This window comes from Peromyscus californicus, unplaced genomic scaffold, assembly GCF_007827085.1.
Source record: "Peromyscus californicus insignis strain IS unplaced genomic scaffold, ASM782708v3 Scaffold_14__1_contigs__length_90479793_seg_2, whole genome shotgun sequence".
Lineage (NCBI taxonomy): Eukaryota > Metazoa > Chordata > Mammalia > Rodentia > Cricetidae > Peromyscus > Peromyscus californicus.
Window position 1 is genome coordinate 69,697,792 of NW_026294436.1, and position 26,853 is coordinate 69,724,644.

Genomic DNA, 26,853 nt, shown 5'->3' on the forward strand with positions numbered 1-26,853 from the left:
ACAGAGAGACGCCCAACTGGAAACTCCAGCACGACTGTTCAGCGGGGCTTCTCAGTCATTTCTCCAGGACTTGTAAGTGCTTGGCTCATGCTGCTTGCCGTCTACCTGCTGCTGGCCGTCTACCTGCTGCTGGCCGTCTACCTGCTGCTGGCCGTCTACCTGCTGCTGGCCGTCTACCTGCTGCTGGCCGTCTACCTGCTGCTGGCCGTCGTCTACCTGCTGCTGGCCGTCGTCTACCTGCTGCTGGCCGTCGTCTACCTGCTGCTGGCCGTCGTCTACCTGCTGCTGGCCGTCTACCTGCTGCTGGCCGTCGTCTACCTGCTGCTGGCCGTCTACCTGCTGCTGGCCGTCTACCTGCTGCTGGCCGTCTACCTGCTGCTGGCCGTCTACCTGCTGCTGGCCGTCTACCTGCTGCTGGCCGTCTACCTGCTGCTGGCCGTCTACCTGCTGCTGGCCGTCGTCTACCTGCTGCTGGCCGTCGTCTACCTGCTGCTGGCCGTCTACCTGCTGCTGGCCGTCTACCTGCTGCTGGCCGTCTACCTGCTGCTGGCCGTCTACCTGCTGCTGGCCGTCTACCTGCTGCTGGCCGTCTACCTGCTGCTGGCCGTCTACCTGCTGCTGGCCGTCTACCTGCTGCTGGCTAGTTGTTGTTCTATGTGGAAGCCTCACCCTCACCAGGGGGCAACACTCTGCTCTGCCTGGGCCTCTCAGGCAGGGACCCAGGCTAGCTCAGGCCTTTCTGCTGGGAGCTGTGAAGACCTGATGCCATGCAGCTGTGGTTGCTGCTTGCTCTCCCACTGTCCCCCGTCCTCTCAGTTGGACTACACAGTCGTTTCCGCCAGATCTCTAAGTGCCCAGGTGGATGGTTTGCTATCTGCTACTTGCTATTTGCTCTTTGACTTTTGTTTGATAAACTTATTTGTATGAAACCAAAAGTACAGTTACTGTAGACCATTCCCTGGACAGAACATACGCACTCTGAAGCGGTGCCGTTGTCGGCGTTGGCGAACCTCACGCTTTGTCATGTAACCTGACATGGGTCATGACTCACAGTTTAGAAGCTGGGTTCTCAACTAACCAGGAGCTTGGGCTAGTCACTCTCTACTCTTCCTTATATTTGCTAGGCATATAAAACAACTGCCAAATTAGTTGCCTGTTCCAACTATACCCCTAATCAATCCCTGTCCCACCTCCTCACACAGCTCACTGTCCGAGAGAGGGAGTGATATCCCTGCCTGAGCCTGCGGTCCAACATCGACTGCATTCCTCCTGAGTGCTCTTCTTCAGGCAAAGACAGTGGTTTTCCCTGTTCATAACTCTAGCAGGTAGCTGGTCCTGCTCAGTGGGGCTCAGAGCTGCAGTCTCAGGCTAGCTGGCTAGTCCTGTTCATCCGGCTCTGACCGCTGTTCTCTCCCATCTGTTTGTGTCTGCATTCTCATACATCAAATTTCTACCTGTCAATTTCCTGAGGAGAAATCTCTGATTGTGAATAAACTGCATTTGGGCAGACGCCTTGGATATTTTGTGTCTAATTGTACATGACGGAGGGGTCAGCAGATACTGGAGAAAGCGGTACCCATGGGCCCACAGTAATCCCTGATAGCATTATCACACTTGAGGACACAGGTGACTTTTTTTCTTTCAAAAGGACTAGCTCTCAACATTAAACACAGTCACATGCACAGTAGTCTTAAGTAAGGAATCACAATATAGTTCTGAATGTGAGGCATTCATCAAGAACCACTTTTTAGCTGGGCGGTAGTGGCACACACCTTTTAATCCCAGCACTCAGGAAGCAGAGGCAGACGGCAGATCTCTATGAGTTTGAGGCCAGCCTGGTCTACAAAGGGAGTTACAAGACAGGACAGCCAGGGCTGTTACACAGAAAAACCCTGTCTCAAACAACAACAATAACAACAAAAAGCAAAACACCACTATTTTAACAAACACACATCTTTTCTTAGGCTTGTCAGCATTACTCAGGAGCACATCTTCCCTTATGGTCTCTGAAGCACTGTTTGGACAGTTTATCTCACTCCTTCCTGATCAATTCTCATAGGAACCCTGGCAAGAATATGGATTCAGTTTAGAACTCAGGCCTATGGCTGCTAGAGACAAAATATAATCATAGCCTAATTACAGCATTTCTTTGGGTTTTAGTTCACACTTTTATCATAAAATAACAAATTCTAATGCGATTTTTCTTTCTCATTGTCCACTCAACCCAGCAAACCCCAACTTCTTTGGTCTTTCTGCAGCAGGAGCAGTATGGCCCTAAAGTTGCCCAAGAGTCTAGCAGAGTCTAGAGGACTGAGATGAAGCTCTTAGCAGCTTTCACACGCACATCCCAAGGGTCCCGAGACTCCAACAGCCAACTACTAAGATTCCCCGCCTGTAGCACAAGCTAGAAAGAAGGCTCTGACTTGGGAGCCGCTCATACATGGACACACTTATTGTTCTGTGTCCTTCACTGGGCAATGGAGCTAATAATAAAGGGGTTCTTTACCTCAGAACTATCTCAGGACCTTCTGAGGGTTAGATAGCAATTTATGTGAAGGTGCTTAGCACAGTACACAATGAGTACTGTGCATCTGTTAATGAAAATGATACAAACAAACAAAGGGACAAAAGCAGTCCACCTTAGGCCCCAAACGACCAAGCCCATTTTCCTGAGTCTTTGGGACCTGCAGCCAGCTTCTGGCAAAGTCACCCTTCTTTTCTGTGAGCAACCAAAACTGCCCGGCTACCTCAAGCAGAAAAGGAATTGTAAAGTCTGAAAGTAGCTGAAGAAACTCCCCAAAGACGAAGCTTGTATTCAATGAAAGAAGACGAGAATGGGCAAATCGGCAAAACAAAGTAATTATGTGTAGTTCTAACATCTGAAAATGAAATAAAACAAGGTGAGTGGAAGGAGCGCGCAGAGCGCTACCTCAGACAGGACAGACAGAACAGATGGCTGTCTGCACTCCACCTGGAAGACGACAAGGAACAGAGACAGTGGAAGAACATTCAGGCAGTGAAACAGGAGCAAAACCTCCAGTCAGGTGTGCTTGGTGAGTTCATGGAAGGAAGGCCCAGAGACAAACACAGAGGCAAAAACTGGGCATCTTTGTCCAAGGCCCACATCTTGAAAATTCAGTTGTCCAAAGGAAAAACTGTAAATTTCTCCTACAGCCTCCAGATGGTTTCTAGTCACAGATACGAATCCCTGCACAACTGGCCACACTAAGCCAGTTAAAGGAAGGTGCAAGACTCTAACAAATAGGTAAAGAATAAGCAAGTGAATACATGAACAAGCCAGTCAGCAAACAAATGATAAAGTAATTAAAGACACACATCTCTGTCCCACAATTATAACAAAACTGCACGTTATGGCTCAAGGTGTGGTGATTGCTTAATGGGCATCACCTCTTCTGTTCTTTACAGCATCTCGACAGAGAAGCACACCCACACTTCAGAGGAGGAAGACGTGGTTTGGAGAACTCTGACTCTTCTGGGTTCATCCAAGTTGTGTGTGAATATCAGCTGAGGATCTAGAGATACGGCTCAGCAGTTTAGAGCAGTTACTGCTCTTGCAGAGAACCTGGGTTTGATTCCCAGCACCCACATGGTAGCTCACAACCAATCAGAACTCCATTTCCAGGAGATCCAATGTCCTCTTCTGGCACCCACAGACATAATCACACATGTGAGGCACATACATGCATGCAGGCAAAACACACACATAAAACAGAGTAACTACATCTAAGATTCTTAAGGTAGGATTATTTACCCTGTCAATCCTAGAAAACGGAAAACTGCATTGGAGGTTTTACTTGGGCAAGAGCTCTTTCACTGCTTCAACTATTTCTGACTTGATGTTGACGTCAGAAGGTTACCTGGTAAGTTCTGGACAAATAAGTGCAGTTTATAAATGCCAGGGAAAAATCAGAAATCTTGAAAGTCAGTAGAGAATTATGCTTTCACAATTTTGCTCAGTGTAGTCACACCAGACATAAATATATCTCAAAATTAGACCCCAATTTCAATTGCTAAATTCAAATCCTCCCACAGGGTGTGTCGTGCTTGTTTTTGTTCTAGGCAAGGAATATTTTCTTCTACATGGGACCTCACTTTACTAGCTTGGCTATGATTTCTTTTCATTATTTTCATTGCTCAGCTGTTGTCAAGCCCGATATTAAAGGAAGAAGCACCCCATCTTCCCACATGCATGAAAGGAAACAGGTGAGTGGGAAGAGCTCTTCCATTTGGCTCTCACGATGGAGTCAAAAACTTGAGTTAGTAGCAAGTCATTCCAAGTCACTCCAGAGCGCCAGCTTCAGCTTCAAGCCCACCTCTCCACCTCACTCTTCACTGACTCATTTTCTCAGTCAGGAGAACTGTTTTCTATCATGTTCACAGTGCTGTCCTACAGGAGAGGAGAAGAGAAAGCCAAACAGACAAAACATCTGTCCTCACACAATTCCTCCTTCAGCAGAGGGAAACAGAGAGAGGGACAATGAATATGTGAGCCGACAGAGCACCGAGCAGCAGCTCCTGGTATGAAAGGCAGCGAGGCATGTAAGGGACTATAAGACGAGGGCTGTCCCAAAGGGCTGGCGTTTGAGAAGAGCCTGGAGTGAGGTGAAGGCCTAGAGTTAGACAGGAGAGATGGGGGAGACATCAACTTGTAAGGAACTTCTTGATGAAACAAGCACTCTTTTTCCTCTTGAAACACTGAAGTTGTGAAAGTAAAATCTCCCTTCTCATGGCCTCTGCTCATGCTTATTCACATGTGCCTATGGTAATATTTGATTTGTATTAAAATGTTATTTGTAGGTTAATAAATAAAGTTGCCTGGGGGTCAGAGCTATTAGCAAGCCATAGGAAAGCAGGGCAGTGGTGGTGTACTCTTGTAATCTCAGCACTTGGTAGGCAGAGCTGGGTAAGTCTCTGTGTGTTCAGGGATACAGCCATTATTGGATACACATGCCTTTAATCAATACCAATCATGGAAAACCTGGAGGCCTATACAGACAGGCCGTGAGGAGGCAGTCATGTGGCTGGGTTTACAACCAATGAGAAGGCAGAACAGGAACTCTATATAAAGACTTTAACACAGGGGTAGCTCTGGTTCGGAGAGGTAGGACCACCGCAGGAGGAAGGGTAAGGTTTTAGCTCTTAGCTCTGACCTCTTGGCTTTCTTCTTTGCATTGGTTCTGTGTTTCTTATTTAATAAGAAGGTTGGTTACATCTACACGTGCCCACACCTACAAGCTTCCTTCTCAAGCCATGTCAAGTTGAAGGTGCTCAACATCTAACCAAGAAGACCACCAAACACATCTCAGAGGACAAGGGGCCTCCTTACTCTTCAAGGAGACTGTGACTTTCTCCTTTGTGAAATCCTGGCTGTGGCCGAGAAAACGAGGCTGCAAGAGATGCTATGGTAATAAAGAACACAGCCTCCTAATTGCCCAAAGTGACGGAGGCTCAGCACTAGGCTCAGCACTCTACTGTGCTGCAGTGACACCTAAGACTGCCCAAAGCTGCACCAACTTATTAACCCCAGTCTAACAGCAAATGAGCACTGTGTGTTCTTATAGACACAAATCTGCTTGGTGACTGAATCTTCACACTTCCTGCAAAGTGAGACCACACAGTATTAGACTGCAAGGTAGGGCTGCCACAGCTCTGCCCCAGACTCGGTAATATGCTACTTTCTAAATAAATTTCAGCAGCACAAATACAGGCCCTGGCTACTTAAAACTAATAGCAACACTTGCACTTTACCAAGTCATGTTAGCAGAAGAATCTGGAAATTATGCTTTCTCTAACAGAAGAATAGCTTGTATTGGACAAGCCTGTCAGTAAAATAGAATATATAGTTATCTAGATAAAACATTAAAGGCAATTCTTAGGCAGCTTAGAAAAGCTAAACGCAGAAAGCACGCAAAATTGGGAAAGAAGCTTAGGATGCAAAAAAAGAATCTTCACTACGCAAAATTGTCCTCCCCCACTTAAAAAGGTCTCTCAGGACCAGGTATGGTAGGTAGCACACACCTTTAATCCCAGCACTCTGGAGACAGAGGTGGGTGAGTCTCTTGAGTTTGAGGCCAGCTTGGTCTGCATAGTGAGTTCCAGGACAGCCAGAGCTACGAAATAGAGATCATCATGAAAAAACAAAAAGAAAAAAAATGGGAGAAGATCTCTCTACACTCTCTATCAAACTGAGGCTGGTGTGGACTCATGATCTTCCTGCTTCAGCTTCCTGAGCACTAGGATTACAGGAGTGTGCCACCAGGCCAGCAGAAATACACACACACAGTTTCCATCTGGAGACAAACCCTAGTCCACTTAGTACCAGACAACTTAAATTCAAGTAGGAAACAAGTTCTACTAGTTAAAGGAATCTGCGGATGCAGCTGGAACTAACAATGATGGCTAGAAAGTAGAAAATCTGGAGAAAAATGAAATCACAGAGGACTGTGGAATTTTTATATGAATTACAAGAGCTTGTCTAAGTATGAGCAAAAGAATCTCCAAGAAGCACATTAGCGGTTGCAGGTAGAAGCTGAGAGGAAGTAGTGGAGATTTGGGGGAGCTGCATACTGCCTGGAATTTGCAGTTTGAGAAAAAAGTTTGAAAAAAACAAATGCACTCTGAAGTCTTCATCCAGTGAAAATGTTCTTTGCAGGCAAGACAGAGTCATTTTAGAGGAGTAAGAGCTGAGAGATTTTCTGCTCCTCCCTGTTCTAGAGACAGCCGCATCTTTCTGTGCAGTGCCAGCCTCGTTTTGGCCGAATTGGACGCCTGGTTGCCAGGGCTGCCTTCCAGACTGGCAAAGTTGATATTGTTGCCATCAATGATCCCTTCATTGACCTCAACTACATGGTCTACATGTTCCAGTATGACTCCACCCATGGCAAGTTCAACGTCACAGTCAAGGCTGAGAACGGGAAGCTGGTCATCAACAGGAAGGCCATCACCATCTTCCAGGAGCGAGATCCCGCCAACATCAAGTGGGGTGAGGCTGGTGCCGAGTACATTGTGGAGTCCACTGGTGTCTTCACCACCATGGAGAAGGCTGGGGCCCACTTGAAGGGCGGGGTCAAAAGGGTCATCATCTCCGCCCCTTCTGCTGACGCCCCCATGTTTGTGATGGGTGTCAACCATGAGAAGTACGACAACTCACTCAAGATTATCAGCAATGCTTCCTGCACCACCAACTGCTTAGCCCCCCTGGCCAAGGTCATCCATGACAACTTTGGCATTGTGGAAGGACTCATGACCACAGTCCACGCCATCACTGCCACCCAGAAGACCGTGGATGGCCCCTCTGGGAAGCTGTGGTGTGATGGCCCTGGGGCTGCCCAGAACATCATCCCTGCATCCACGGGTGCCGCCAAGGCTGTGGGCAAGGTCATCCCAGAGCTGAACGGGAAGCTCATGGGCATGGCCTTCCGTGTTCCCACCCCAAATGTGTCCGTCGTGGATCTGACATGCTGCCTGCAGAAACCTGCCAAGTATGATGACATCAAGAAGGTGGTGAAGCAGGCGTCGGAGGGCCCACTAAAGGGCATCCTGGGCTACACTGAGGACCAGGTTATCTCCTGCGACTTCAACAGTGACCCCCACTCTTCCACCTTCGATGCTGGGGCTGGCATTGCTCTCAATGACAACTTTGTGAAGCTCATCTCCTGGTACGACAATGAATTTGGCTACAGCAACAGGGTGGTGGACCTCATGGCCTACATGGCCTCCAAGGAGTAAGAAGCCCGCCCTGGACCACCCACCCCAGCAAGGACAGCAAGAGAGACCCTCGGCTGCTGAGCAGTTTCTGTCCCATCTCAGTCCCCGATACTGAGCATCTCCCTCACAGTTTCCATCCCAGACCCCCAGAACAACAGGAGGGGCTTAGGGAGCCCTACTCTCTTGAACACCATCAATAAAGTTCACTGCACCCATCAAAAAAAAAAAAAAAAAAAGAGCTGAGAGATTTTGTTAGTGCAGACACAACACTGTAAGGGCAGTGATCAGAGAGAGCAAGTGGAATAAAGAACTCAGAAGCAGTAAATATGTATGTAAATATAGGTGAGTACATGTTTTCCCACCTCTCAATCTCCTTAAAAGATATATGACCACTTAAAGTAAAATAGTATAATGCTGTATGTTGAACATAAGATGTGGAAGTATGTGTGAATGCATGCAGAGGTTGGGGGACTGGTCTGTGCAGACTGCAATAAACTATGCATGCATTAGGCAACTCCACAGAAGTGTACCTGAAAACACAATACAGTAGAAAGAAGCCAAGGAAGAAATAAAAATGGGATACTAGGAAAAGTTTTTATTAGCTTAGAAGTAGATGAGAAAGGAAGAAGAGAATACAAATAATAACATCAAAGAAGATATGCAAATCAAATCAAAAGAGCAGCATCTCAACTTACAACCAAACCAATCATAATCATAATTAATGCACACTGAAAATTCAAAGCATACTGTCAAATGAATTTTTAACAACCTAGATGCATGATACTTTCAGTATCAGTACCTCTGGGCAGCTGAAGAGAATACTACTTGAGAGCTGGCTACACAGAGAGGAACAGAGGCCATAGCTTACCAGAATGCATGCATCCGAGGCTCACTGTCAAGGGCCCACCCCCAGCAGATACCATGTCCATTCTTTTCAACACACCACTTTGGCTTGTTATCATAGACACAGAGGAGCTCCACCCTGTTCAGAGCGTGGCTGAGGATCTTCCTTGTGGTACTCAGGACATAGTGCATAAGGAAGGATCAAGCAATCAATCTGCCCCATTAGAATCTCTCCCTCATTTGGTGTGCTTCCTTTGTTACACAATGAGATTACACAAGAATGTGTCCACTATCCTTCATTACAGTGTTTCAAGTGGAAGCAGTACAATGGTGTATGGTGTCTCTGAAAAAGTAGTTTCATGAATGTAAAAGTATTGAAACCACTGGAAGAGAGGAATGTTCACTGAGAATGGAAGACCGAGGACTCTCCTGTGTCCCCACAGCATTCAGCACATCTTTCAAATGACACCTAAAACCTTCCCATGCAAGTGCCATCTACAAACGTAAGTTTTTAAGGTGTTGAGCATTGTATCTTTTACCCACCTCTGTCATTCACTATAGTGACTCTCACTAAGCATGTCACTATTTATGTTAAGTATCCTACCTAAGTCTTTTAGAAAGTAACCAATAATTACTTTATTTAACTCTTTAAAATCAGCAAAACTGGGCTAGGCATGCAGCTCAGTGGATGGCACTTGCCTAGCATGAATGAGACTGCAGAGTCAATCCTCAGCACCACATAACAAAACAACACAACTTGTAAAACAATCAACACAACTAAACATCTCCAACACAATACATCAAACAGGAAAATGACTTTATTTTATACTTCATAGATTTGATGACATTCAATATCCACTTGTAGAAGCATAAGACATAAACACTTAAGTTTAGCAATTTTAAAAAGCTGGCTCTTAAATTGCCACTCAACCCTTTTGACAGCTCCAATGCTAAGCATGCAGAATCTAAGAAACTATGCAAGTGGTGATCTGCTTGTCCTTTCATGTGAGAGGCAGTCTTTCCTGGATCTGCTCTGAGGGACCAGAAGTGATCTGTTTTGAGAACCTACAATGCTGAATTTTAAAAAGTGGCTAATACGGTTCATTAACAGATTCCATGAACCTAGATTTGTTCATGAACCGAAGATTTCTTACTAAAGAAATCTTAGCCAATGATGTTTAACAGCATGTTAATGAATTGTCATTATAATTGGGTAAATGTTTAGAAGGTAAAGTTAACTCTATGTAGGAAAAACATTACAATTTCTTATCTCTGTTTGAAAACCAGGATGTAACAGTGAGTGGAAACTCCTCAGCATGTCCCATCAACTATCCTACTCAACACAGCAGGAGCACTGACAATCTGCGATGCTTTTAATAAGAAAGGATATGTTTGGGGAAAATTCTTTTTGTATCTATGTAACTATAAAACCAGAAAATACATGGAAGTCAGTAAAATATTTTATGGAAACACTAGTTGGGTTCAATAAAGTTACAGGAGAGAGGAAATATCTTCAATTACATTCTGAGAAAGTCACTAAGATACCTCATGTTCAGCACAGGCTTAACCTCAGGAGAGCCCGCCATCCTGTCAGAGCACCCGCCCTCCCTTCACCCAAGCCAGGGCCCAGTGAACAATTCTGGTCTTCCTACTGTTCTTTCTAACAAGGCATGGCCCCGACTTCAAACTCATCTTTGTGGCAACATCAAAACTGTAAATTAACTCTTACTCATAGACTTAACAACAACAGAATCATCGACCTTCAATTTCCAAGCCCAGACTGCAGAAACTTCTCCCTTATGTTGTTCTTGCAATATTTTCTTAGATACTTCTGAATAAAATGCGTCCGCACCCAGCTCACCAGTCTTGCGCTTTCTCTGAATGCTCTACTATGTCTGGAGACTTGAAGCAGCTACAGCAGGTCTCCAATCTAAGCAGCTGGCTTCGAAGAGGTGATGACAAGGTAGCCAGGGAGAGAGGGGAAGGGGTGCTTAGGTGAAGGCAGTGACTGCTCCTTTGCAGTTCTGTTTTAAGAAGGGAGAGAACCGATTGTATTTAATGCCAATGAAAGGATGAAGTGGGGAAAGAGGCTGAAGAGAACAGAAGTGAGAAGGAAGCTGAGGTCCTAGGGAGCTGGAAAGGAGAAGAACCAGAGCCCTCACGGAGAGACTGTCTGGCAGCTAGGAGAAAGACATCTCTTCTCCTGTGACAAACAGAAAGGAAGAGAAATCAGGTCAAGATGTAGAAGATGCGGACACTGGACAGTGGGAAGCTGGAGGCGTTCTAATCCGATGGTTCTTGAGTTCCCTGGATGGAGGTTAACAGTGAAGATGGCACAGAGAGGATTTCAGGGAGCGGGAAATTCTTGAAATAACCTCTTTAGACAGGAAAGGTGAGTTCACTAAAGACGACAGTCCAGCTGAGTTTGGAGTTACAGACTCAGTGTGTCTATGATAGGTCTGGTGGTATTAATACCTTCAGCAATGCTCAGATGTCCAGAGGCAGGTTATTAAGAAAGCATATTGATCTCAACATGGAGTTTGTCAAACAGGTACCAACAAAATATCAAGGTAAAAGTTATTAGAATGATGGATAACAAAGTCTACTGGTTAAGGGATTATCTGCCAACAACCCGAATTTGATCACCAGGACCCACATGGCAGAAGGTGAGACCCAACTGCTAGGAGTTATCCTCTGATCTCCACATGTGCACCAGGCTGCATGCACACGCAAACATAAACAGATAAAATCTACTGGTCAGGAAGGGAAGACAAGAAAGAAAAAGATAAGGACCAACATACTAAAGTATCTAGAAAAATCCAAGAATGCTTTTAACCAGACTAGCTGAGAAAGCAGCTAAAAGACCAAGTAACTGAGGCGGGGTGGTCCGTGAATGAACTTGGTGACAATGGACATATAGCACGTAAGGAGTCCACCAGTATAAAACATAAACTATTCTACTAATGTCGCCAAGAATTAATTGTTCTGGACTTCTGAAGATTTCTAAACGATGTCCATTTCCTTTTATAAATGTTTGGAAGGACGGAATAAAATTCAGTCCTTTTACCAGAACTGTTCCTAAGCATGCCTGGTTGTCACCAGTCATGTTATTACTATGGTCCTGCATCCCTGCTTCCTTTCTTAGATTCAAGCTTTCATTCATTTTCAGATAGTCGGTGAACAGATGACATATTTCCTCGATCTCTGCAGCTGCTCATTTTCTTCACTTTAATGGCAAAGAGAAACAATTCAGTTAGACACAGACCACATACAAAGGAACCACTTCCTGGATTCATTCTAGAGAGCTGAACTTCACTTTGTTTGTTTTTGTTTTTCGAGACAGGGTTTCTCTGTGTAATAGCCCTGGCTCTCTTGGAACTCTCTCTGTAGACCAGGCTGGCCCTGAACTCACAGCGATCCACCTGCCTCTGCCTCCTGACTACTGAGATTAAAGGCCTGCACCACCACTGCCTGGTTAGAACTTTGCTTTTAAAAATATTTGTGTGTGTGTGTGTGTGCGTGTGTGTATGTGTGCATGTGAGCACACACACACTTATATGGACATGTATGTAAGTGGTTACAGAGCTCAGAACAGGGCATCAGATATTCCGGAGCTGGAGTTACAAGTGGTTGTGAGCAGCCTGTCATAAGCGCTGGGAATCAAAATCAGGTCCTTAGAGAGTAGTAAATATTAGTAAACACCGAGTCATCTGTCCAGCCGCAGTGACTTTTCCTAGAACCAGAAAATCCCCACAATTAAATGTGTCCACGACGACAAAGCAAGAGGAGAAGCAGCTCCACAGAGTCAAGGGGAGAACTACAGTCTGTCTGAGTAACAGACTCCAACACGCAGGACAGCTCAGGACACTGAAATGTCAACACCTGTACTTCATATCGATGGAGACATAATATTACAGCAACTAGAACAAATAAACTTAGATCTCTCCATGGAGAGCATCACTCCTTACTCCAAGATAAATCTTCAGTAGGCTAAGGACACACACACACACACACACCCACGGGGTGGGGGGAGGAACAAGAGGGACTTGAGGAAATGGCAGCAGGCATATAACTGGTCTCTGTGTGTATATTTTGTCTCATGTTTGCAATGTCTAAGGATGACAGAAAGCAGCAGCCATAAAAATATAAAATATATCACATGTGGTGATATTTTGTGTACCCTAATAAAGCTTGCTTGAGGATCAGAGGACAGAGCCATCCACTAGATTAGACACAGAGGCCAGACAGTGGCGACACACACCCGTGTGGATGGCACATCCTTGTAAAGGTGTATATAAGCATGAGCATTAGCAAACAGCATTGCATATGCTTCTGTAAGCACAGGTCCCTCCAGACAGTTCCACAGAGACAAAATGTGAGTCATACCCTCTAGGGAGGGAAGCTAGGAGACATGGAGACGCTGGAGTGCACAAATACTTTATTTTTCTGTTGTTTATTTCAAATGTATACAATGTTATTCTAACTGAAAATACATTAATCAGTATAATTAAAAATGATTATCAAAATGTAAGAGAATGGGCAAAGGAAAGAGGAGCCAGCATCCACTGAGGCTCACTATGTACCATGCATGTGTCCGGTTGAATAACTTACCCTAACTCAGTCACTAGTTACATTATTTGAATGCACACTCAATGTGTACTGCTGGATAGCTCTCTTTACAAATTAAATGGGAAACAGAGTGCTGGGAGCAGAAGGCAACACAACAGCACATTTGCACCTCTTTTTCAAGACCCACCAAGACTAACAGTCAGGGAACAAGCTGCAGCATCATAAAGATACAGCTACATCCACTCCTGACACTCCACATTAAATAGAAACAGTAAGTGAAGGGTTCAGAGGACAGATGCACAGGTCAAACAGGAAGACAGACAGACTACTGAGCTCCTGAGAGAACACGTGCTAAGATTACCTCACATTTCCCTGACTCCTCAGGCTGCCAACTACAAAGGGATGCAAATGTTCTAGAAAAAAAATAAAGGCCTGAACCTAAGGAACTCATGGACTAGGTAAAGACACACGTTGACTGGCACCTGAGGCACTCTTCTCCACACCACCACAGTTTCTAGCTCCTCACCACTCACCACTTCTCACAAGCTGCCAAAGAACAGCAGAGACCCGACTCTGACACTCCACCGAGCTGTCATTTACTGGAGAGGTAAATGAAGGAGAATCCTCCCACACTGCTCCTGAGCAAACATAATATCTACATGAACACTTCCCACTCGAAGGGTGAATTCTATGGGCATGATGACAGCAGCTCCCATGATGGACACTGGGTGCTCAAGAGAAGGGAAAGACAGATGGGAAACATCATGGAAGAAGAATTACCAGGAAACAAAACACCAGTGCTTTAGATGAGCTTCCCCACACTTGCTTGCACTTGTTGAAACAAATCCTGAAATTCCTTAAAACTATGTAAATTCTTTATACATTTTTAAAAAATCAAAACTAAAGAAAAAAACTAATCTTGAAATATTTAAAGCAAAGTGAAACAAGTTTACTAGATGCCAAACTAATATAAACAAAAAGAAAAAATATTTCAAGAGACCATAGAACCGTATTTTAAATTTATATCCTTACTAGAACATATTTTTTTAAAAAAGAAAACTAAATTCTCAGTAAGTCTTGTGAATGGTATTATCTTGAGACTATCATACATGAATATTTGTATATTATAAATATTATATGCATATTAACATATATCAGCATAAACTTATGTTTTAACAAAATTTCCTATTTCTTTCCTTTTTTTAGGTTTTTGTTTGTTTGTTTGTTTTGTTTTTCAAGACAAGGTTTCTCTGTGTAGCCCTGGCTGTCCTGGAATTCACTCTGTAGACCAAGCTGGCCTCAAATTCACAGAGATCCACCTGCTTCTGCTTACTGAGTGCTGGGATTAAAGATGTGTGCTACCACTGCTGTGGGGCGTTTACCCACCAACCCCACAGCTCCCCAGAGTTTTCTTGAGTGCGAGCAGCAGGAAATATTAGACAGAAGGATTTATTGCGGAGAATCTTGTGGAGATAAACAGATAGAAAATAAAGGATAGCCTCGAAAGGGCCTGGAACCTTTTCCAACAGGCCCCGACTGTCTCTGCCCCAGGGTTTTTATAGAGATGCCAAGGGGTGGAGCAAAAGATCTCCTCCCCCAGCACAGCCAAGTACAGACCATCTCAGATACCTGCACTCAGGCCCGTGGTCCTGATCATCCTCTATGCGGACCTGCTGGGTAAAGCCACAAGGAACCTGAGAACGGGCTCCCACACACTGCCCAGCAAAATTTCCTGTTTCTAATATCCTATAACACAGTACAATAATTTACAATTAATTATATATTTCAAAATAGCTAGCTAATGGAAATGTTTTTGAATGCTCTAAACACAAAGAAATGATAAATGTTTGAGATATTGGATATCAATTGGAGATCAATTATCAGGATATGATCATTACATACATGTATCAAAATATCCCAACTAGACATCACAGGCTCCCAAATACCTCCCCCAGTATCAGGAATGGATTATATCCTTTGTGTTGTTGGCCAATGAGGTCCTATAGACCCCCCCCCCCAAACATTACAGGCTATTGCCAATAGTACCGGTCACCCTCTACAACTTGATGATAAGACCCTATTCCTGAGGATACTACACACTTATGTCACAGAACATGTAGAAATCATATAGAAGCTTTGCTTCTCCTGAACAGCACTCATAGTGCTGGAAGGTGCAATATATTTACTGGAGGAGAAAAGTAATCATCAGTTTTACCCAGTTATGAACGCTGCAAGCTACAATAATGACCTGGCTGCAAGATAAGCCCACTGGTGAAATAGTGACGCAAATGTTATGCGAGCAACCAACAGATTTTCTTTAAAGATGGATTTAAGGCCAGCTCCACAAGACAGAACCCATACCTGACACTGCTAAAGTGGCCAAGGAATTGACTCTAGAAAGGCCATGAGTCTAGAAGAAAACATCTACGACTATTATTCTGCTAAAATGACTTACAATAACATTCTGCTACACCCACACATCAGGGCATCAGAGGAGAGAGGTGACTTCAAACCGTTTTCCCAGATGTAACAGGGTGGATGCATGTATGAACTCACAGACACTTCGACAACATGCACAAGACCTGCATGAGCTCAAGCCAGACATCTCCCAGCACTGAGGAGGGAGACGAGCACCACCAAGTAAGCAGTGTTCTTCAATGGAGTCATTAATACTGGGTCTGTCATCACCCACACTCCACAGCAGACTCCAAGCTCAGGAGTGGTTAGCCAACATGAACGCCACAGCTTTTTCTTTTCCTTTAAAGAGATAAAGAAGACATGAAGTTGTGTGGGTGGAGATGTGGGGGAAGACCTGGCAGAAGTTGGGGAGGAGAAGGAATATGATCAAAATATATTGTAAGAAATTCTCAAAGAATAAATAAAAGCATTATCTTAAACTTTTTTTCACTTGAGAAGATGAAATAAAATTTGTATAATTTCCTCAAAATATCAAACCATAGTAAACAAATAAGAATTTATTAAGCAAGTTAAAAAGTTAATGTTGGGGCTGGAGAGATGGCTCAGAGGTTAAGAGCACTGGCTGTTCTTCCAAAGGTCCTGAGTTCAATTCCCAGCAACCACATGGTGACTGAAAACCATCTGTAATGCAATCTGGTTCCCTCTTTGGGCCTGCAGGGATACAAGCAAGCAGAACACTGTATAAATAAATAAATAAATAAATAAATAAATAAATAAATAAAGGTGTGCTCCACCAAAAAAAAAAAAAAAGTTAATGTTTTTTTTAAAATGTAATTTCCAGACTCACCCATGAAAAATGCCTAGTTGCTGTGGAATAATCCTTGTGTACACTGTGTGAATATATGTCACTATGACTGGTTTAATAAACAAGCTAACTGCCCAACAGCTGAACAGGATAAAGTTAGGTGGGAAAGCCAAACTGAGAATGATGGGAGGAGGAAGGGCGGAATCTGAGGGTCGTCAGATGACACACAGGGATCAGGAGATGAACGTGCCAAGCTAATAAAGGCACTGCGATATGGCAGAGGGTAAATAAAGAATATGGGTTTACTTAAAATGCAAGGGCTAGTTAGTAATAGGCCTGAGCTATTGGCCGAACATTTGTAATTAATATTAAGCCTTTGTGTGGTCATTTGGAAGCAGGTCCCAGGATGGGAAAACTCCACCTACACAAAGTGGTACTTTCTTTAGAGAAATGTTTGATTCCAAGACTGGGGGCTGGGTGACCAGATTTACAATCTCATAACAGAAGCCACAAGCACAAGAGCCAGGCTAAAGGGACTCCCACTGCCACTCTGCTGGCTGCACATTAGCAAAGAGGATTAAAGTTACTTTTGAATTCCTGCTTTCAACCACTACACTGGACAGCATCTCAAGAGGAAAGGAGGCAAAACCCAGAGACAAATGCATCTTCTTGGCTTGCAAGCATCTTTCAGCAGCAGTGAATGCTGAGACTCACAACTGCTCCAAGTACACAGAGAATGTGTGGAGTGCTCAAGCCACAGATAGGACACCTGTGTCATACTTCCTAGTCCCCAGGGAAGAGAAGACAGAAAGCTGATTAGGGCCGGTCTCGAGGACAGGGTGAAAGAGTGTCTTCCTGGCAGGACAGGACTGTTGCCCTGTACTTCAGCAGCTGTGGTTGCTTGCACCAGATCAAGACAGTCCACATTCCACCATGGGGAGGAGAAGAGGCTCAAGAATGCCCCCTCCCAACTGAGACTCTACAGTCAGTTGAGGACTGCTTGGGGAGGAAGCGCCAGCTTTCTTTAAGGGTGTGGCCCCTGGTCGGTCAGCCTCACTCCAGCGGATGAACCCATACTCATGAGCACAAATGGGACTTGGTGTGTTTTAAAAAATAAATAGTGAGTGGTGGGAGTGGATCTGGGAGGAGTTAGAGGGCAAGAGTAGGGCCAAATATTATCCAAATACATTGTATGTATGAAATTCTCAAAGAATTAACAAAGTGTTTTTCTGTTTTTGTTTGTTTGTTTTTGTTTTTTGAGACAGGGTTTCTTTGTGTAGCGTTGGCTGTCCTGGAACTAGTTCTGTAGATCGGGCTGGCCTTGAACTCACAGATATCCACCTGCCTCTGCCTCCTGAGTGCTGGGATTGAAGGCATGAACCACCACCATCTACCAAGAATTAACAAAATATTTTATTAAAATAAGAAAGGATACATCATGATTTTCTTCTGTTAAAAGTCCTGCATTAAAAAACAAACAACAACAAAAAAAACCTCTTTTAGTGTCATGCTGCTGAGGTTGGAACATGTGAGATGCTGCCTCTCCACATCCTGGCTTACTCATCTTCAAAACGGTGGCAATTACCTACACATTTTTTAAAGGCCTTTAATGAGAATTATGTGAAAGAAAGCACTCAACAGTAACCGGCCACAGACCCACTTCAGAATCAATGTGACTGTCCTGTCCCATGCAAAACTGGAGCGAGTGTCTTTTAATACTCTGCTATCAGAGCAATAGTGTGATCAGAGTTCTTTAAAAGTAAGGCAGCAGTCCCAGTTTCTAGAACTATAGCCAGATATCTAAGGACACTGGAGGCCTGTGATGCTCGGGCCTACCACACAGCTGGCAGTTGTATCAACTACAGTTTTCCTTTCCTCAGAGGCAAAACAAATACTGGGTCCTATCAGTGGCTTCTTAAGTGTTTGCTCTATGAGCCTCATCTAAGAATTTTGTGTATAATAAAACTCCCATCCCTAAAAGTGTGAAGTGACTTATATACAAGCCAGATTTGTTCACTGCAACACAATATTTAAAATCCCAGACAGTGGGCCAGAGGAGAAAGATAGCTCAGTGCTTAAGAGCACTGGTTGCTCTTTCAGAGGACATGAGTTCAATTCCCAGCACCCACATGGTGGCTCACAACCACCTGTAACTCCAGTTCTTCCTTTGACTTCCCTGGGCATGTGGCACACATACATACATACATACAGGCAAAGCATTTATACACATAAAATAAATTAATCTTGCCAGGCGGTGGTGGCACATGCCTTTAATCCCAGCAGTAAGGAGGCAGAGGCAGGCAGATCTCTGAGTTTATGGCCAGTCTGGTCTACAGAGTAAGTTCCACGACAGCCAGGGCTACACAGAGAAACCCTGCCTCAACAAACAAACAAACAAACAAAAACAATAAATAAATAAATAAATAAATAAATCTTTAAAAAAATAAATTATAATTATGAAAGGTGGAAAATAACCTAAACAGTGATCAGGAGGAAGCTTGGTTAAATAGACCCATAAAACAGAATACTAAGCAAACAAAAAAAAGATATTCACATATGTATTGATGTGGCATACTCTCTAAGATATACTCAGAAAAGGAAAAAACAAAATATGAAGAATCATATGCTACCATTTGTCTTAGGAAGCTCTACATCTGCTTATACCATCACCTTTTGGTTTCTATGGAGAAACATTCCAGGACCACCCCCACCCATCATCAAGGACACAAAAAAAACTCCAGATTCCCAAGTTCCTAATATATGGTGTCCTGTTTGCACATAACTTACCCCCATTTGCCTACATCCTTCCAATCACTTCTAGGTTGCTTATAATTCCTAACAATGCAAATACCATGTAAACAGTTCCTATACTAGACTGTTTAGGGAACAGGAAGAAGGGGAAAGTCTACCTGTATTCAGTACACATGCAATTACTGATTATAAAGATTATTTTCAGAACATTCGTGGTTTAATCCAAGGATCCAGGACCCACAGATCCAGATGACCAACTGTGTATGCACAGAGCTTCTCTTCAACAACGCCAGGTAGGAAAGAAGAGTTGTTACTGGGAACCCTCTGGACATTAAAACTTCCTAGCTGTCTGAATCTATCACCTGTCATCAATAATACTAAACTATTACAAGCAGCTGGTCTCTAACTACTAACCTCTGATTTCTTGGCAAATTAGCAAATTGATCCTGAATTCATTCACCAGATGATAAAGGAGCACTTCCATGTGCTGACATCTGTCATCTTCAGTTTCATGATTTGTTAGGGAACTACAAACCCATTCAAATCACATTCACTGGGCTTGGCATCTCTCACATTACTTCCTTTAAAAAAAAAAAATACCCGCTCCCCTGCCAATGGTTCCTTTCACCTGCTTGACCAACAACAGTGACTTCCAGCACAGTAACTGTCTTCCAGCCTGCAGATGGAGAAAACCTGTGGTTAGAGGTACAGTAAAGCAGTATGACTCACTATCAGCCACTGCTGGACCACTAGAGATGAAAAACAAATGTATGTGTTCAACAGTGGTTCCCTCATCTGGCTGCTTCTCCCCCATTCTCTCTGAACTCCCACTACAAGCAGATTATGCTTACAACTAGGCCTAATCCCTCAGAACAGAAATGCTTCTGCTAGTCCAAGAATAACAGCAAGAATAATCACTTACAAAAACTGACAATGTCTTTTGTGTTGAGTGCCCGGGTAAACATAGTTGTATTTAATCCTCGTAAACTTGAGAAATCGATAACATTATCCAACTTAAACAGGAGATAGCAAAAACTTAGCAAATAAATCACCAGCAGGCTCATGGCTAGTAGACGGCAGTTTCAGCAGACAAATTCAGATGTCTTACCACAAAGACCTTCACTAACAGACTACACTATTCCTCAAACCTTGCTCCTGCCTCAACATTAGCTGTCTCTATGCATTCGAAAGTCTCAGGGCTCCTTCAGAGATGAACGTCTACAGAGAGCTCTCCTTGTCAGCCCTCACCCATGTGGTAAGTTTCACAGGGCTGGCCAGAGGCCTTGCCAATAACCAAAAACGACATGGTAAGAGGAGAGAGAGGAAGAGACCAAAGACATGACCAGAGTTCTTCAGAATGTGACAGCTGGTCTGAAATGCCCTCTAAAGGCTGGGGTGTTGAGGGGTCTGTCCCCTGCAGATGGCACCACTGGAAGGTGAGAGAAACTTGGAGGTAGAACCTAGTGGTAGGAGAAAGGACACTGAGGCAATCCCTGAAAGGTACTGAGGGCCTGGCCATGGTAGCAGAGGCAGGTGGATCTCTGAGTTCAGGGCCAGCCTGGTCTACATAGTGAGTTCTAGGAAAGCCAGGGCTGCACAGAGAAACCCTGTCTCAGAAGGAAAAGAGAAGAAGAAGAAAGGTATACTGAGACCTGGCCCCTTCCATTTCCTCCCCCACTGTGTGGAGATAACCAGCTGTGGTAGCTGAGGAACTCTGCTCCATTGTGTTCTCTACTGTGGTGCTCTGCCTGCCTCATCAAAGTCCTGGAGACAATGAAGCCAAGTGACTATAGAGACTGAAACTGAACCAAATAGAACTTTTTCCTTTCAAGTTGACTCCCTTAGGTATTTTGTCACATTGACAAAAGGCTAACTAACAGAATACAATGACAAATACCATCTCACACACTGCCACCATGACATGGACAGTTTCTTCTGGCCGACTCTACAGCGAGAACACTGGGCTGGAAAACTTTGCCCCCTCCTCATTCCAAGTTACAGCGTGTTGTCCTAAAAGGCCCCCTTTGGGGTAGATCCACCATCAGGGATGGACCACACCTCAACATACCAACACCTCAAAAGCCAGGGTGACAGGGCCAGTGAGCTGCTCAGTGGATAGGGTTTACCACAAATCCTGATGACCTGAATTCAACTCCCAGGAAACACACAGAAGAGAGAACCAACTCCTACCCATTGTCCTTTGACCTCCACACAGGTGCCATGTGTGTACACACACCTGTACACACACACACACTAAATAAGTGTAATTAAAAATTTTTAATAATCATTGGGAGTACAATCACACAGCTACATGTAAGCATTTTGTCTGTTCCTCTAAACCTATCAACAAATGGAAGTTGCGAATCTCACTGCCAAACATCTAAAGGAGCTCTGTGAAAATGACCACAGGGATGTGGTAGCCCTCAGGACTCAGTACTGAGTTCTCTCTAAAGCAGGCCGTTACCTGACCAAAGATATCAAAGGGCTCCAAGGGACAGTCAAGGCTGAGAAACCTCAATCACGCATGTCACAGCTTAAATTTATGCTGTGAGAAAGAACCAGAGAAACATCACAGGTAGAGTTAACATGGAATTATTTTCCCCTTAAGTTCCACTCATTTTTCACATTCAATATTCTATTTTTACTGAAAAAGCTCCGGCAAACAACACCTTACCAAAGCAAAAACGGAGAATGCTGCCCTGGATTTTAAACCCTTTCACATAAAATAGGTAGCTTTGTGCTGTCTGCAATTACCAGTTGGAAGACATTCTCTTCTCAGAGAAACAGGATGGGGAAGGAGGAAAGCAAAGTTCTGATGAAGAGACCAAGTATGAAAAGAGTAAGTGGGATCTCTACTGCAGCTTTTGCTCTTCTGGATTTGAATAAATGTCCTGAAGGAGGAAAAAATAGTATTAGAGTATTATTTCAAGAATAACATTTGCTGGGCAGTGGTGGCGCACGCCTTTAATTCCAGCACTCGGGAGGCAGAGCCAGGTGGATCTCTCTGAGTGCAAGGCCAGCCTGGTCTACAGAGCGAGATCCAGGACAGGCAAACCCTGCCTCTAAATACAAAACAAAACAAAACCAAAGAATAACATAAAGCTTATAAACTTCAAAACCACATTAATTTATTAATTTAAGAAATACTTTCTTAGTGGGAGCGGTGCACGCCTTTAATCCCAGCACTTGGGAGGCAGAAACAGGCGGATCTCTGTGAGTCTACAGAGTGAGTTCCAGGACAGCCAGAGCTGTTACAAAGAGAATCCCTGTTTTTAAAAACAAAAACAAACAGGAAAGAAAAAGAAACATTCATTGAGAGCCAAAGCTTCTGAAGAGATAAACACCGTTACATGAAATGGTCTGACATGATGGCGATCACTGTAATAAACCTAGTGTGTTTCTCCATGACTTGGTAAGGATTCAAGTGTATATACATGGTACGACCGTCTTTGCAGCTAGCACTGCTTCCTGATATAAAACAGCTGTGCTAGGCCACCTGGCCTGCAATTCAGTAGACTTACCCTAACCATGAGGGACCTGTTCAGAAGGTACACTCAGAAAACAGTGTGTATATACACATGGATTGGCCCCTTTTTGAGTATTGTCACTACAGCTAGGTTCCTGTATGACTACTCCTGACTAGTTTGTCTCACACCAAGAAAATGCTGTGACGTAAGACTGCCTGACACAGGTTGTCTGTTTTTCTTTAGATTTATTTTTATTATTTTAAAAATTGAGTGTGTGTGTGTGTGTGTGTGTGTGTGTGTGTGTGTGTGTGTGTGTATGGAGGCCAGAGGTGTCAGATGCCCAGCGTTGAGCTGGAATTGATATCTCTCTCTCTCTCTCCCTCCCTCCCTCCCTCCCCTCATTATGTATCCCTGGCTGTCTTGGAACTAAGTGGGTCAGGCTGGTATTGAACTCACAAAGACCTCTCTACTTCTGTCTTTTGAATGCTGGACTTAAAGGTCTATGCTAGCACAGCTAGCCAGTATGCACCTGTAACCACTGAATCATCCTGCAGCCCCTTCCCTCTTAGGTAGGGAATGAATAACAGAATACTGGAAAGTCAGAGCTATGACTGAGTTTTCCCAGCTCCTGTAACCATTAACACTCACACAGCAAATAAACATAAAACACTCTCAATTATTTGTATTAAATGAAAGCACAGAGAACAGAGAAAAATTAAATCCACGGGCTATTTAAAAGCCATTTAATGCAATGGCTTCTGCTTCAACTCTTCTCAACTAACGTTTCAATGAATAAGCACGCACACTTCAGTTTGGCAAGCATCTGGTTTTCCACTGCTCTCTAACAGAAGTGTTGATTTACAAAAAAATGCAGCAAATGGAGAGAACATGTGGCGAGGAGGCACACTGGATATAAACACAGTTACCAGTTTTTTTGAGGGAAAAATGGGGCAGGGGGCTAGCTCCAAATAAAATATTTCTGTAAAAAAATGTTTTGATTGTTCACTTCCACTCACAATTACACAGTGGTTAAGAGAAGGGGCCTGAAGTTTTGGCCACCTGGTTTGGATTTTGGAACTTCAACAGTCCAGCATGTTCTTTGAGCTAGGTTACTACAGTGGGAACATGCACATTAAATAATACTAACTTCACCTGCAAGGCAGAGGCAGGGCTGCAGGAGTGCAAGGCCAGCCTGTTCCACACAGCAAGCTCCAAGAACACCAGGGTTGACTCTCGCATGCGCACAGATTTCAGGACTTCTGCTAAACTGTCACCCAACTGCAAATGTCTTCTCTGACCATCATTTCTAAAAGCTTCCCCAGGGGCTCCCGTGCATCTTTTGACTATTCTCCTAACTCACCACTACCGACTTCTCTGTGTGCTGCTGTATGTGCTTGCTTCTCTCCGACTTCCCCTGCAGGAACAGGAATCTTGATTTACTATGTACTCCTGATGCCTAGGGACAATGTCCAGCTAGGCCCCAATGTCTGCTGAGCACATAGGTAACAGAGTAGGGCAGTTTTAAACATTTGATGGCTGTTGGACAGCATTACTTAGTACCCATGGCTTTTCCTTTATGTCTAGCAGCTTCCTTCACCCTCTTTGCAGGCTTCCTTACATCACCCAGGCACTGCGCTGATCTACTTGAAGGGATTCTTTGGTTTCAGTGTTAGCAGTTGCCACGGATATAGATGATTTCATTGAAAAGTCCATCACAGACATATCATTTTTCCTTTTTGAGACAGGATCTCATGTCCTATGGCGACCAGGCTGGCCTCAAACTCACAGCAATCTGCCTCAGCCTCTCCAGTGCTGGGATCCCGGGGGGTGCCACCCCACCGCTACTTGCTGAAGGCTGTGCTAGGAACCCCACTCTGCTGATGTGGCAATGAGGCACTCTCCACCAGCCAGGGCTGTCTCATCCCAGGGTTTGTGTCTGGCCAAGCCACCTCTCCACACAGTATGAGGAAGGTCTGACAGGTGCAGATGTTACAGGGTGGGGAAGGAGGGTCTTGAGTGCTTGTTGGAAACCTCAGTAATTACACGGTTCATTGGGGACCTTTAAATTCCTTATTTAATTATGACAAGTTCTACCTTGGCTACTATTTTTTCTGGTAGTAATAATATCCCACAGGCAAACCAGAAAACTATGGAAGTTCTCACAAAAGCAAGCCAGATGTAGCCAATACAGTCCCAGTGCAGTGGAGGTTTACATAGATCCTCAGCAAAACAGGGAAAACAGATATGTGTGCATATAAACACACACAAACACATGTGTACACACATATACAATGTTAGTACAAGATGGCGGAATGCTCTCTCTTAAAAGCACCATTCTTTATTTTGAGACCATGGCCTCCTATCAGTTGCTGTCAGGTAAGTTCATTGATAGATCATGGTGAGTTTCCCCCACTTACCAACACTTGAGGAACCATTGGCAGTGCTGCTATTCCACAGCCAAAAGGCTGTTGTTCTTATTTTTGGCAAGTCATGTCTGTCCATGAGATTGTGAAATCTAGGACATACAGACATATATTGACATAGTGGTCACCTGGCCAAACTCCACATGCAGAGGAGCTGTTCTATATTCATTAACAACTGACTCTTCATTTAATAAAGCCCAATTTCTTTAAACTACTGGACCAACAGTTATAAAGCAAACAACATTAATAAAATTTTCTGCATGTTTGAAAAATGGCACAGGCCTTTCTCAGGAAGTACTTCAATCTTGTCATACTCGCTATTATGAAACTACTTGACTGTTGGGATTTTTTTTAGTTTCACCTGTCACAGATAAACTGAGAGCATCCAGAACATGTATTTGATGTGTTTAACTCTTGCCCACAAGATATTCAAAGCTGTCTTCAATCCCCAAGCCTCTATCACGGAGTCTTCCCATCTCACCCGCATTCGCCCCATCCTGGCCTCGCCTATGTACCTCCTTAACAAAGTCAGACGCACACAATCCTATACCATCAAACTATTCCCTCCAGCCCTTGCTTTGTGCTCTCTTGTCCATATTTGTTTGGCCGCCCCCACCATCCTGAAGCCCAGCCTTCCCATGACTGTCCCACACAGATGCACATGGACTGTGTGCCTCTGCTTTGCTTTAGATGGCAAATCCCAAATGAGACTTACTATCACCCTACAACCCTGTGCTTGGAATACACTTGCTTCACCCATCTCCAAAACTCCCGACCCATGCTCTCTCATGCTTCTCCAACGCCAGCTGATGGCCTTTGCTTTACATAGGTCACTAACAATATAGAAGACACCAGAGAACCACTCAGTCATCAATCTGCAGTGCAGCATCAGCACCCTACTCATAACTCCTGTAGTCTAACTCTGCTGTTATCAAAGTCTAGAAAGTACAATGCAGAAACAAAAGGAATAGAGAAAAAGCCACCCACATCAGAGAGACTGCTGGATTTGTTGGCATTTTTAGCTGGTGATGTTGATAGGCCTAACGCCAGTGTAACAGTGCAGATGGACTTGGTGGGAGTAGGTTGAATCAGACTTGGGAGTAACGACAGGAACGGACTAGCAGCTACAAGAACATCTTTTAAACCACTGTAGATGTAGGCAGCTGAGAACTCTGAGCACAGGTGAAAGGGAGCAGGTGTCTTAGGAGAGCTGTCTCTCTAACACTAGATACAGAAGCATGGGCTCCTACTTCCTGAACTGGAAAAGTTCTCCTCCACATGTTCGTGTATGTGAATCCCTAGCTGCTAGTTGTTTGGGACAGTTGTGGAATCTTGAGGAGGTGAAGCCTCTCCAGAAGTGGGTCACCAAAAGTGAGCCTGTGGCTTCCTGTCATTCTGTTTCCTAACTGTGGATACAATGTGACCCGCCAGTCTCCTTCCCTGGCCAGCATTCCTTCCCTGTCTGTCTCCATGTTTCCCTTGCCAAGATGCACTGAATCCCTCTGCAACTATATGCCAAAATGAACCCTTTCTCCCCTTAGGTTGCTTTTGCTAGGCTACTTTGTCACAGCAAAAAGAAAGCAACTAGCCAGGCGGTGGTGGCGCACGCCTTTAATCCCAGCACTCGGGAGGCAGAGCCAGGCGGATCTCTGTGAGTTCGAGGCCAGCCTGGACTACCAAGTGAGTTCCAGGAAAGGCGCAAAGCTACACAGAGAAACCCTGTCTCGAAAAACCAAAAAAAAAAAAAAAAAAAAAAAAAAAAGAAAGCAACTAAGATAATGTTTCTGTATGATGTCCTGGGAGGGTGCAGTTGATGATGCAGTTGAGACGGAATGGGTTCTGCAGCATA

The 26,853-nt window shown here is 44.2% G+C and overlaps 2 protein-coding genes across 3 annotated transcripts in view; one reads left to right on the forward strand and one right to left on the reverse strand.

The window, feature by feature from the left end:
* Positions 1–26,853, reverse strand: part of Mark1 (microtubule affinity regulating kinase 1) — a 118,143-nt gene that overhangs the window by 63,792 nt on the left and 27,498 nt on the right. The gene's annotated exons all lie outside the window — the stretch shown is intronic.
* LOC128110114 (glyceraldehyde-3-phosphate dehydrogenase-like) lies at positions 6,853–7,952 on the forward strand. The gene has a single exon (XM_052737929.1). It carries the CDS (start codon positions 6,868–6,870, stop codon positions 7,747–7,749), a length of 882 nt encoding a protein of 293 aa, XP_052593889.1. The 5' UTR covers positions 6,853–6,867; the 3' UTR covers positions 7,750–7,952.

Bases quoted from the DNA above. Each gene is read 5' to 3' on its own strand.
- LOC128110114 (XM_052737929.1), top strand. From the start codon at position 6,868: ATGGTCTACATGTTCCAGTATGACTCCACCCATGGCAAGTTCAACGTC.